This window comes from Prionailurus bengalensis, chromosome X (genome assembly GCF_016509475.1).
Source record: "Prionailurus bengalensis isolate Pbe53 chromosome X, Fcat_Pben_1.1_paternal_pri, whole genome shotgun sequence".
NCBI lineage: Eukaryota > Metazoa > Chordata > Mammalia > Carnivora > Felidae > Prionailurus > Prionailurus bengalensis.
Genome location: NC_057361.1, coordinates 77,581,397 through 77,595,378, shown reverse-complemented (window position 1 = coordinate 77,595,378; position 13,982 = coordinate 77,581,397). Strand labels below are relative to the sequence as shown.

Sequence of the window (13,982 nt, the reverse complement as noted above, 5' to 3'; positions counted from 1 at the left end):
TGAGAATAAAGCACTAAACACTGAAACATCTTCTTTATTATTTCAGGACTCCATTTCCCTTTATATATGCTTACAGAAAATTTTACCAGATAGATCATCATAATTTTCAAGTCTTGTGGCATCTAATCAAAGTGCCAGCAAAAAATTAAGAAGATTCTAAGATTTTCAAAGAGAATTTTAAATGTGCTACTTAAAACAAGAACATTACAAATATAAATGTCTATTAAAAATTGTTCATTTTCTTCCACCAATAAAATGACAACTTTGCACAAACATTTTATGCCCAAACTCTGAAAATCCATTCCAGTAACCAAAAGAGCAAAGACATTTCTTCATGCCCTGAAGTAACTTCAGTAATATTCTATAATTTCTAGTGATAGCAAAAGTGATTATCTAATCTCCAAGGTAAGTCATAACTTTCAAGAGACAGCAATATGTAAGCACTTTATCTTGCTGTCAGAAGGCTGAAAACTAGAGTTTTTAGACCTATGTTTCAATCCTTCCCCCTGACACCAACAGGAGAGAAATACTATACTAACGCATCCTAGGGTCTAGAACAACAACAACAACAACAAAAAATGCAACTTTTGGTAGAAACTAGTAAAACTGTAGTCATGCTTTCATGAAACAAGGAAAAGACAATCTGAAATCTAAATAAAATTAATATAGTCATAAAACTTATATTTATATAATTCATTAATGTACAAAGAAAGGAGCCATCAAATTCCACCAAACCTATATGAAGTAACAGAATCATTTAAAACTGGTAATTATAAAACTCCAAGAGGACAAGTCAAAGCATAGAGACAGAGAGAGAAAAAACCCTGTGTAATTCTGTTGCTATTTAATAGCACTGTCATTAAAGATCATAACAGATTGGACTAGCTAAACAATTCACAGTTCTCCAAGGGAGCTACCAATCGTAAAGGAGAATTGCAAGAAAGCGATGTGGGCAATGCATTTTGGTTGACTGCTTCAAACTATATCCTTCCAATAAACTAATTTTATTTCATTTATCAGTCTGGTAGAATACACCTAGTGTTTTTCTTCCATAATGAATTAAAGGTGATGAGGAGGCAACAGTAACAAACAGCCTTATCTTATCAGGAATGAAACCAATATTTTATGGTTATGTTTTAACCAAAAACATGCAGTACTACATAATGGAAAAAACATTTTTAAGTCTTCACATAAATAAATATAAAATATTTACTACGAATAAATTGTTAACAATTATGGCTTTACCTTCTTTGAAAATTCTGCTGCTTTCTGTTCACTTTCTTCAACTTTTGCCTTGTTCACACATGAATCTATTAAGATTCACAAAAAATATTAGAAATTATTGCATCAGATCTCTAGGTAAAAGATGGATACCAGCCTATAAGTCTACCATGTAGACAATCATTTTTTATATCAATTGCTATTGAAGGTAAATTGACCTACACTACACATAAAATATAAGCTACCACATTTTTTTGCATACTGACTGAATTCAATGATAGTATTGATGAATCACAACGCCAAGCATCCAAGAATGTATTTGACAAAATCATCATCATTTTAGAGATATTCAATTATTTCCCAACTTTTACAATAATATAATTCTTTACTTTTTTTGCAGTTTACTATGGGTGGAGAGAAGACAAAGAATCTATTTTTAAAACTATTCGGGGCGCCTGGGTGGCTCAGTCAGTTAAGCATCTGACTTTGGCCCAGCTCATGATCCTGGGCTTCATGGGTTCAAGCCCCATGTCGGTCTCTGTGCTGACACCTTGAAACCTGGAGTCTGCTTCAGATTCTGTGTCTCACTCTCTTTCTGCCCCTCCCCTGCTTGCACTCTTTCTCTATCCCCAAAATAAATAAACATTTTTAAAAAATTAAGACTATTAAGACTCTGGGGCGCCTGGGTGGCTCAGTCCCTTAAGTGTCCAACTTTGTCTCAGGTCATGACATCAGCTGTGCTGACAGCTCAGAGCCTGGAGCCTGCCTCAGATTCTGTGTCTCCCTCCCTCTCTGCCCCTCCACTACTCATACTCACTCTCTCTCTCAAAAATAAATAAAAATATTTAAAAATTAATTTAAAAAGACTATTAAGACTCAAAATTGCCTTTATATATTTTTATCTTTTAATGTTTATTTACTTTGAGAGAAAGTATGGGAGGGGCAGAGAGAGAGGGAAAGAAAGAATGCCAAGCAGATTCTGAACTGGGAGTGCAGAACTTGACACGGGGCTCAAACTCATGACACTGGGAGATCATGACCTAAGCCGAGATGAAGAGTTGGACATTTAACTTATTGAGCCACCCAGGTGCCCCTCAAAATGTCCTTTAAAGTAAGGCTAGAAGGGAGGACACTATAGCACTCATTAATTCAGGTTTTCTACAGAAAGATTTCACTTAACTGACTTCTGATCTGCAGCAAAATGTATTATGTAAATAAGGAAACAAACATTAAATTCCTCAGACCTAATCAAATATTCCAGAATATAAATAACTGAAGAACATCTTTTTGGAAATATTCTCATCATTACATATATAAGTGTACTCTGTATCTTGCCATTCCACACCTATTTACCTAAAAGAAATGAAAACATGTCTATTCCCATATATATATATATATATATATATATAAATGTTCATAGAAGCTTTACTTATACTAGCCATCCCAAATGTCCATCAATAATTAAATGTATACACAAATTGCAGTATATCCATATACTGGAATATTACTCGGTTGTAAAAAGGAATGAACAATTGATACATGCAATATAACAACATGAATGAATCTCAAAATAATTATGCTACATGAAAGAAGCCAGACAAAAAGACAGTACATGCAATATGTTTCTAGTTACATAAAATTTAAAAAAATCTATAGTAAGAAAAAACATATTAGTTATTCTCTCAAGATGGGGAGAGGTAGGGAGGCATGGGAAGGAGAGATAACAGAGAACATAGAAACAGAGATGTTTATTATCTTGATTGTGATAATGGTTTTAAGTATACAAATATCAAAATTTATCAAATTATGTACTTTATAATAGATAGCTTTTCACATGTCAAGTACACCTCAATAAAGTTTTTTTTTTTTTATGTTTCCGATTCTGTGTCTCCCTCTCTCTCTGCCCTTCCCCCGTTCATGCTCTGTCTCTCTCTGTCCCAAAAATAAATAAACGTTGAAAAAAAAATTTTTTTTAAGTTGTTTTTTTTTTTTTTTAAAGAACTGCGTATAAAGAACTAAGTTGGAAATTGGTAAATGATCAGAAAAAGAGGGGGTTGATCTGTGCTGTGCTTTCACTGGTTGGTAATGATCTTGATTTAAATTTCAATTGGAAGACATTAAGAGTTCTGGGCAAGAATTTGATTGAATTTATGAAAAATACTAGACTTAAGAATTGTGAAGGGACTCTATATTCCAAGTCCAGGTGACTTTAAAATAGAGATCCATAAATTTCCTAGAAGTTCTTGAAGCACCTGCTAATTTTTACATTTATGCATGTGTATGTGTATGTAGTGGTGGTGGTTCTAATGAAAGTTCCAAAGTATTCATCAGAAAAAGTCCTCTAACCATAAAATATTAAGAACCATGCAGATATTTGACTTATCTGAATTTACAGTGGATAAAACTGAAGCCTAGAAAAGTTAAATGGTTTGTTCACAATCAGAAGGATGACACATGGATGAGGTAATAATGGGTTTCTGAAGTTCTATCCTCTTTCATTTGCTGCCTTTACCTCCCCCATCCCAATGCTAACAGTACACAACTGTAAGTACCTGGCACACAGTACACAAAAAAACAAATGTCTATTGAACACTGAAAGACTTAGCCAAAATCAACAATACAGTGTGTGTGCCAAGCATGGTCCATAATAGATTATAAGGAAATACAAATATTTGGAAATATTGCCTTATAACTCTCTCAACAAAATATGAAATAAACTACTGAGTTTATCAAGCTCATTATCAAATATGCAGTAAGGCCAGCATTCACATTAATTCTCAGGGAAGGTAAATTGGTGCCCACTTTCTCTAAAGCATATGGCCTTTCAAAGTTCATACCCTCAATTACAGGAATCAATTGTAAGGAAATGACAAGAAAAAGGCAAAATTTATATAAAGAATGTACATAGCAGATTCATTTATTAATATGAAAACCTGAAAACAATCTAGAGGTACAGTAAGAAAGGACTGGTCAAGATGATCATGATACTCCATAAGATGGAATATTATACATATATTCAAAGTAAGAATTTGAAGGTTAACATGGAAAAATTCTCATAATATGATGCTCCATGAAAAATCAGCAGATAGATTAAAAAAAGAGAGAGATATAAGAAAATGTACTTAGCTGAAAAGTGAGTAATGGTGGTGGAATGTACTGAGCTGAAAAGTGAGATCAGTGGTTCATTCTATCACTTACATAAACCTCTAGATTGCCTAGAATAAATGAGTACTGGTTTTAAAATCAGAAAATAAGGGGCACCTGGCTGGCTAAGTCAGGAAAGCATGTGACTCTTAATTTCGGGGTTCTAGGTTCAAGCTCCACAGCAGGTGTAGAAATTACTTTTAAAAAATCTTTAGGGATGCCTGGGTGTTTCAGTCTGTTAAGCATCCAACTCTTGATTTCAGCTCAGGTCATGATCCTTTAGTTGTGGGATCAAGCCCTGCATTGGGCTCTATGCTGGCATTGCAAAGCCTGCTTGGTATTCTCTCTCCCTCTCTCTCTGCCCCTCCCCTGCCTGCTTGCACACTCTTTCTCAAAATAAATAAATTTATGCTAAGTGAAATAATTCAGGCAGGGAAAAACAGATACCATGATTTCATTCATATGTGGAATTTGAGAAACTTAACAGATGAACATAAGAGAAGGGAAGGAAAACTAAGCTAAAAACAGAAAAGGAGGCAAACCATAAGATATACTTAAATACACAGAACAAACTGAGGGTTGATGGGGAGATTGGAGGGTGGAGGGGTGGTTAAATGGGTGATGGGCATTAAGAAGGGCACTTTTCAGAATGAGTACTGGGTGTCATATGCAAGGGATGAATCACTGGGTTCTACTCCTGAAGCCAAGACTACACTGTATGTTAACTAACTTGAGAAAAAAAAAGAATCAGTATTACCAAAAGCATCACATAGAAGATACTTAATAAGTTTTAAAAAATAAATAAATGAATGATTAAATACATAAAAAATAAAAATTAAAATTAAATGAAACAAAAGCTTTAAAAATTAAAAAATAAAATTACCCATCTAAAAATCAGAAAATACATAATAATTAATAATAAAAAATTCATCTTTGAATATTACTATGAGTCTGCCTTGTGCTGTGGAGTGAAGAATTATAATTGGCATTCCATAGCTGTTGCTTTCTTCCTTTAAAGACAAGACAAATGAGTTCATGTTTTCTTGAAACTTAGCCAATAGTGATTTTGATTAGGTACAAAAACTGTTTATGAGGTCATATAATGTAGCATATTTCACAAGAGATTTCACATCATCCTTCAGAGATTGTTTCAGAAAATACAGCTAACTAGTAGTCTAGGATGATATAAGTTCCTTCCCTTAGCAATCCAATTACATGAGCATGATCACCTCAAATTCTTTTCTAGCTTTAAGGTCTATGAAAATATAAATTGATCTACTTTGACTGAATTAAAAGGTCTTGAGTTATTGAAGTCAGTATTTTCTCAAACTTGAACACTAATAACATAGCTATATTACTAATTAGACTCTATAATTGCACATGTGATTTCTATAACACCACTGATAAACCAACATAATCAAAGGTCTTTAGAGTCATATTTCTAAAAGTAAAACATTCATCTATAATAATATAATGTTTTTTTTGGGGGGGGCACTGACTTTAAACTGAATTCAAGAGCATTAAAACTTATCGGGGCGCCTGGGTGGTTCAGTAGGTTAAGCGTCTGACTTCGGCTCAGGTCACGATCTCGCGGTCCGTGAGTTCGAGCCCCGCTTCCGGCTCTGTGCTGACTGCTCAGAGTCTGGAGCCTGTTTCAGATTCTGTGTCTCCCTCTCACTCTGCCCCTCCCCTGTTCATGCTCTGTCTCTCTGTCTCAAAAATAAGTAAACGTTAAAAAAAATTAAAAAAAAGCTTATCAAATAGGTTAATATTTTCAATCACACAGGCAGAACCCTCATGATCATCATAATTAACAATTATAGTGATTGGGTACTCACAGACACAATGACTTACCAGATATTAATCAGGAACTTCAGTGAGAGCACTACCTCCCAAAACTATTATACAGAAGATAGTAAAACACAATCAAAAGACACTGAAGATAATATTACATACCTATCAGATGTGTGAAATCAATGTCTAATCTTTGCCTATACTTGAAATCTGGGTCCATACCACTGCAGTGCAGCACTATCTGTGAAACACACTCCTCAATTATCTTGTAATACTGTGGCCTGAAAAAGAAAGTATTCTTGAATATCTTTTCTACCTATACAAGTCAATTTTCTTACGAAGTGGTTCAGCATGATAAAAGAATGAGGTATTTTTCTAGCACTGCTAGAAGAAATCATCCTAAACATTACACCCTCTCTGGAGAAATATGTTTAACAATGGTCTGGACATTATAGTAAAAAACCCATCATGATGTAATCAACTGTGAACATGAGTGACTTAATACTTTAGTTTGTAAGGATTCATGGTTGTCATGCTTATCAACCTTATCTACTTACTTAAGTAATTGTTCTTAAAGTTAATGAAAACAAATGACCTGTTAGTCCTACATCCATGGATACAGAAATGATTCCAGGCCTCCACAAGTTCTCAATTTCAGTAAGGGATGAGTGTCTTGGCATTGACAAGGTACTGAATTTATCACAACACTTTTACTCAAGATTAGCTATAACAGCTTACAAAACTGGACTGAGCCACAATATTCAAAAGATCTAGTTCTATACATTTTTAAAAGATCCATTTTATAGAAGCATACACACTTAATATGCATGGCCATAGTCTGAATTTGTTCAAAGTGTCAAAGATTTCTAAACATATCCTAATTCTGTGATCTATCAAGGTAATTCTGGTCTTAAAAATGACTACTTGCATACTTCAAAAAATTTTAAAGGCACTTTTTACATTAAAATTTAAGGAAAATTTAGTATTTATCAGTGGGTAATAAATTCAACAGAGAAACATCAGAAATAAATACTATCATAGACAAATTATGATATAAACATCCCTAAGATTAGTATGCTGATAACTAGCCAAGCCACTAAAAGTTTTCAAATGAAGCCAAACAGAGTCTAATTGCTCTTATATTTTTTTGTCATATGGCTGGTCTCAAGACTCAGAATAAATAGTAATATATATTACACATCTGAGACTTTTTTCAAGTCATCATCAGTTTTAGGATAAATAATATTAGATTATAATCAGTCTAGTCAATGACTCTGGGTAAACAAGGAAAACACAACTGCTCTCTTTGAGGCCATGTTAATTATCTGTAAGTATAATAAAAGTGCTTGTCACATTTCTACCTCACATCGATGTTCTCAGGATGAAAAGGATGTCATATTAGAGTAACTTCTAATATATATTCAAAATTACTGGGAAATGGATCGTCTCACAGAAATTACTTCCCCAAGTAACTGTATACCCATAGGCACAGTACCCTTTGAATTGCCACTACTTATTTTAGGCAACAACAATCATTTTAATTACCATCTTTTCTGCTTTAAGAAAACAGGATATAATTCAATATTTTAACCATTTTTTCTATGTCTCTGTACCATCTTGATACCCATCAGTAACTGTACTAGTCTGAACTATAATAGTTCTCCATGTGACTTTAGAACTGTCATCTTTGTTGCAACTATACCTGAATGCATGGTAGCTTGCCTCTACCCTTTAATCAAGCAAATTTTGAGAAATCAGAGAACCTAGGTTGCCAGAATTTCATGCATATTAGAGTATGAAGAACAACTAAGGGTGTCTTGAATAGTTATATATAAGATCATGACCATCAGCTTATGGATAATTTCAGTCTCTCAGAAACCTTTCTCTAACTGTCTGGTTTTCAGATATATTTGCACTTACTAGACTCTACAGCTTCTAACTTTATTATTATCATAATCATTTATTTTGAAGAATTATAGTAATGGATATAAAGCTGAAATACCAGTATTATTTTCTTAGATAAGATCACATCTATTATTAAATAAATATTAGAAAGGAGAAACAACAGAAAAACCTTACTTATTAAAATGTACCAGAACTTAAAAGTTGCACCATAGACACCTCAGTGCTTACTCTGTGCTACCATTACCTAGCAAAGAAAATTCATCACAAGGTCAGTAAAATATGATGGGTTCTTTCTACTAAATGTCCTGTTGCTGGGTATGCAGTTTTATAAATAGATCCTTCTGGCCCAATTAAAAATAAATTAATGCCTTTTAAAAAATGTTACTCAAAATCACCAAAGTCTCATACACTATTTATGTATGTATATATGCCTCTACTACCTAGGATGCACTACATTATCAGTTTCCCTTAACTTAGTCAAATTCAAATCATACAAATACTAGTACTCTCAGAACTTCTTCTTACCTGATATAATAATCATTTCTGATGAGCAAAAAATGTTGTAGAATGGATAATAAGTAATTTTCAGCAGCAGTATCCTTCAACATGTTATACAGAAGATGATACACTTCATTCATATCAGTGGAATATAAGTAAAGGAAAAACACTAAAGTTCTTGATGAAAGTTTCACTAATAACAAAAGCAATTTCATTTTTTTAAATATTGATTCACCATTTTATTTCCATTACTGTTTCTAAACCTTCAACTGCATGATCCAGTATTTTAAAATTTACATAAATAAATTAAATCTATGAAATCACTTTAATCTTTTAATGAGAGAAACAGACTTAAAAGAGCATTTCTAAAACCATTTAATCATCAAAACCTTAAGCAATTAGTTATCCATTATATTTTAAATTTGAGATGATAGCTGGTATGATTGAAACAGCAATGCCATTAGAGAAAATGGTTTACTCTTGATCTTCCTGTGGTTGTGATAGAGGGCCTATATTATTCACATAAGCCACTATCCCTCTATTTTCACTGCCACATAATACAGACAGTAAAGGTGCATTCTGTGGACTGCTAAAATATCACAAACCAGTTTTATTTTATACTGATAAAACACTGTGAAATTGTTACTGTTTGCATTTATTTGTATTTCATCATTTAATAAAAATGGAGAGTAAAGACAAAAGAACTTGAAACATACTTTTCTTAGGATATAAAAAGAGTGGTAAAAGTTTAGATTCTTCTAGTAAACTAGATAACAGATTTCAAAAATGTATTCACTTTTATAATAAAAGTGAGGACATAGAAAATTGATGTAAAAGAAAAGTAGAAAAGGAAATGTAATCTAATGTTCTAAAAATAACCTGAAATGTCAACATTTTCTCTGAAGTAGAATTAAGTATATGATGGATTATTTCTTATACCCCATGTAACAGTGTTGTATTAAAGTCTCATAAGGTCCCTTAAGCGGTTACAGAATGGAACCCAAAATAGCTTTATGGTGAAGTTTGATTATAAGAGAAATCTATACAAAGCAAGGAAGCAAGATATATATTAATACAAAAAGCATTTAATATTATGAAAATGTCGACTAGAGTCACTAATGCTGGATAAGAAATTAGTAGCGTTGATCCCTTATTATAATGGCATCGTTATCCATCATACACACATTTATCTAATACTTCCAAGACACTTCAATAGTAGCATTGGAGGAAAAAGATGAAATATAACATTTCTGCCCTCAATCTCATAGGGGAACAGAACTATACATAAATAAGACAGAAAGTACTGTGAGTTTCAAGGAGAGGAATATTCCAGCTTTTCTTTCTTTCTTTCTTTCTTTCTTTCTTTCTTTCTTTCTTTCTTTCTTTCTTTCTTTTTCTTTTCTTTTCTTTTCTTTTCTTTTCTTTTCTTTTTTTTTGGCAGTGCAGGGAGGAAGAGGGAAGAAGGTATCACAGAGAAAAATTCCATCTCAAAAGTCATTTTAGTTTTGAAGTGTTTCCCAGTCTCCTCCAAATTCCCTAAGTAAGAAATTTACTGAGTGTGAAACAAATGGCCAGCAACGCTATGACAACCATCTTTTATATCTAAAATCTTGTCATATAAAATTGTTGCCACAGGAAGATTACACCTGGTATTTGACTCAAACGCTTCTACCACATAGCCCTGTTATAGTCAGATACTGTCACATCTAAACATTTTTTTTTACTAAGGAAGCAAAATATTTGTATTGAGACTAAGACACTTATTTGAGTTGAATTGTATCTCTAGATCAGTTGAGTAACTTTTAATAAAACTGAAGAAGTATATTACCTATAGTCACATATGAACTCAGTGAACTTTTCCTCCCAAATTCTTATATTTGAGGTATATGCCTTAGGCTCTTGTCTATTCCAGACTATTAAACTGAAAATATCTATAATACAGCAAGCCATTGTGCAGATTTCAATATCGTCTGTGTAAATCATCGGGATACTCTGACAATTCCTCAACATGAATCTGAAGGACAGCATTATAGAGAGGTACTAATATAAATAAATGGATATAAATTGGGCTGGCAGACAAAAACCCTAATAATGGTCCACACAATCACCCACAAATCCCTTTTTCACAATACATGCAAAATGATTTCTGTGGCTTGTCAAAAGGATATTCCATTTCTGCTCGAATGTCATTGAGACGGTGTGATAATTCAGTCAGGTCGTCTTCTTTGTTCTCATCAAATACTTTCAACTGAATATCAAGCTCATCATTCTCTTTTTCTTTTAGATCCTAATATACAAACATAAAACTACAGATGAGTAACAGTTTGAAAACATCATACTTTGGTAATAAAGCATAGACACTATTATTCATTTATATACACAGAAGTAATTTTAAATATTGACCCAGGCACTTAGTTTCCTGAGAGAAAGAAAATGCACTATGTATTTTCCTATTTTAAAATTAAAGAACCTCATTATATTAATTGCATTTTTCTTTTCATGACCCAGATTTTGCTTATTTATATTAAAAAAATTAACAATCACTTTTACAGTTGACAAAAACTAATTGCTAACAATCCAATTTGAATGCTGTCATTTTTGATTAAACATACTCATCAAAGATAGCAAAAGAACTCATGAAGTTAGAATATTCACATATGCCTCTGGCAAAAAATGCAAATACAGATCAATTGTACTAATGAAGAATAAATGCAAGGATATATTCAAGCACAACAGTCCCAAGTGTGGTGTAGAAAGTTGTGTAAAGAAATCTTAAGTGATATTTTGTGATTTTGAAGCAAAAAGGCATCAGGATTTTTTTTTATCAAGCTGCATGTCTAGCCTCCTCCCCCACTTTTTTTTTTCTTGGCCTAATCACAAAATACCAACTTGGGCATCAAAGATTTGTTTTTGTAATACATTATGAGCACATGGAATACAAACCTCTGATAATTTTCAAAATAATAGTATGAACAAAATCTTTGGAAGCACGCCACACTAGAGATTGTTGGGCTTAATATATATCACCTGGAATATGTTTTAATATGTGTCCATTAAGTTGCAGCTTTCAAAACCCAAATCTATAATCACAACTGTGGATGCTCAAGGGTGATACTGAAAGTGGGACTAGGATTTCAGAGCTGAGTTTTAACTCTAAAAGGAAATGCAAGCATGGTGTATTTCAAATTAGATCAACAAAACAAAATAGGATTCATTTCTTGTTTCTACTTTTATTCATAGAACAATTATAAATGGAAATGTAATGCTATTACTAAAGCCAAATGCAAATGTATGCAGTTTACAGATTTTTTCTAATATTCACATAATTTAAATTTACATATAGAACATATGAAAATATGTATTAGTATGTTTCTATAATTTCATATAGAATAAATGACAAATAAATGCATTTACACTTAGTTTCCTCTTTAGGAATAACTTGCTTTTGGTCTAGTTTTCCACTTTTCAATCTGTTGGAATGCAAAATTTCCTACCATTGGTGGAATGTTTTATCAGGTGATTTCAGAACTCCAGTCAGAAAAGAGCAGAAGCCAGAAATACCCAGTATGTTGGTCATTGCAGAAACAATTGTTAACACATTTTACAATATGGACTTTTCCTTATTTTTGTCTTATGTTATAACATATTGTTATGTTCCTTCTTAGAGGCTTACTATAAAACTTGAACACTTTCAAATATGTTTGAAAACAGAAAAATCTAATTTGAATACAGCCATTTAATTAGCATCAGAAATTTTATAAAACATGGAATCAATCTGATTAAATATTTTCTGTAAAAATAAGTGGCTAAATGTTTAATTGTTTTTAATTCGGACAACACATTAGTTATATAAATATAGTTCATATAGTATATGAACATATAGACCATAATATTAAAACACAGATATATGGGCTTCTGAGTGGTTCAGTCAGTTAAATGACTGACTCTTGATTTAGACTCAGGTCATGGTCTTGTGGTTTGTGAGATCAAGCTCGGCTTTAGGCTCAGCACTGACAGTGCAGAGCCTGCTTGGGATTCTCTCTCTCTGTCTGTCTCTCTCTTTCTGCCCCTCCCCCCACTCACTCACACACACACTCTCTCTCTCTTTCAAAAATATATAAATGAACATTTAAAAATTATTAAAATATATACACATAGAAATGTGATACCTTATATTGCTTACTAATAATCTCCATTAATACAAATATATATGCATATATACATACACAAACATATATAAAACTTCCATTCAGTCAAATGTCAAACCCTGAAAAATATATCCATAAATTCATGATGAAATAAACATTTAATTAATAAAGTTTTTATAAGCACAAATATGATATCCTATAAAAGGAAATGGAAATGCATCACTAAAGTTTTATATTTAAAAATATATATAATCATAACTGTACTGAATTATATTATTAATTATATAAAATATTGTAAATATGTTCAGTTATTTCTTTAAACAGAATTGCTGTATAGATATGGAACATTTTTGACAGATTCTGTAAAACACATATTTAAGTCTCTATAACATAGTATATTTCAAAGGAAATTCCATTTCCAGTACATGACTGATTACCAGTCAAGCAATCAAAATTGAGTCTTCACATCCGGATGGCCAACAGGCACATGAAAAGATGTTCAGCGTCGCTCCTTATCAGAGAAATACAAATCAAAACCACACTCAGGTATCACCTCACGCCAGTCAGAGTGGCCAAAATGAACAAATCAGGAGACTATAGATGCTGGAGAGGATGTGGAGAAACGGGAACCCTCTTGCACTGTTGGTGAGAATGCAAATTGGTGCAGCCGCTCTGGAAAGCAGTGTGGAGGTTCCTCAGAAAATTAAAAATAGACCTACCCTATGACCCAGCAATAGCACTGCTAGGAATTTATCCAAGGGATACAGGAGCACTGATGCATAGGGCCACTTGTACCCCAATGTTCATAGCAGCACTCTCAACAATAGCCAAATTATGGAAAGAGCCTAAATGTCCATCAACTGATGAATGGATAAAGAAATTGTGGTTTATATACACAATGGAGTACTACGTGGCAATGAGAAAAAATGAAATACGGCCTTTTGTAGCAACGTGGATGGAACTGGAGAGTGTGATGCTAAGTGAAATAAGCCATACAGAGAAAGACAGATACCATATGGTTTCACTCTTATGTGGATCCTGAGAAACTTAACAGGAACCCATGGGGGAGGGGAAGGAAAAAAAAAAAAAGGAGGTTAGAATGGGAGAGAGCCAAAGCATAAGAGACTGTTAAAAAGTGAGAACAAACTGAGGGTTGATGGGGGTTGGGAGGGAGGAGAGGGTGGGTGATGGGTATTGAGGAGGGCACCTTTTGGGATGAGCACTAGGTGTTGTATGGAAACCAACTTGTCAATAAATTTCATAAAAAAAAAA

The 13,982-nt window shown here is 33.0% G+C and overlaps 1 protein-coding gene across 1 annotated transcript in view; it reads right to left on the bottom strand.

Moving 5' to 3' along the window:
* DIAPH2 (diaphanous related formin 2) overlaps window positions 1-13,982 on the bottom strand; it is a 1,001,003-nt gene that overhangs the window by 749,741 nt on the left and 237,280 nt on the right. Inside the window, exons 12-15 of the mRNA XM_043571351.1 lie at window positions 10,731-10,849; window positions 8,590-8,706; window positions 6,322-6,440; window positions 1,246-1,310 (exon numbers count right to left, since the gene is read on the bottom strand). Of these exons, the coding sequence (XP_043427286.1) occupies window positions 1,246-1,310; window positions 6,322-6,440; window positions 8,590-8,706; window positions 10,731-10,849 (420 nt within the window). The remainder of the gene's footprint in view (window positions 1-1,245; window positions 1,311-6,321; window positions 6,441-8,589; window positions 8,707-10,730; window positions 10,850-13,982) is intronic.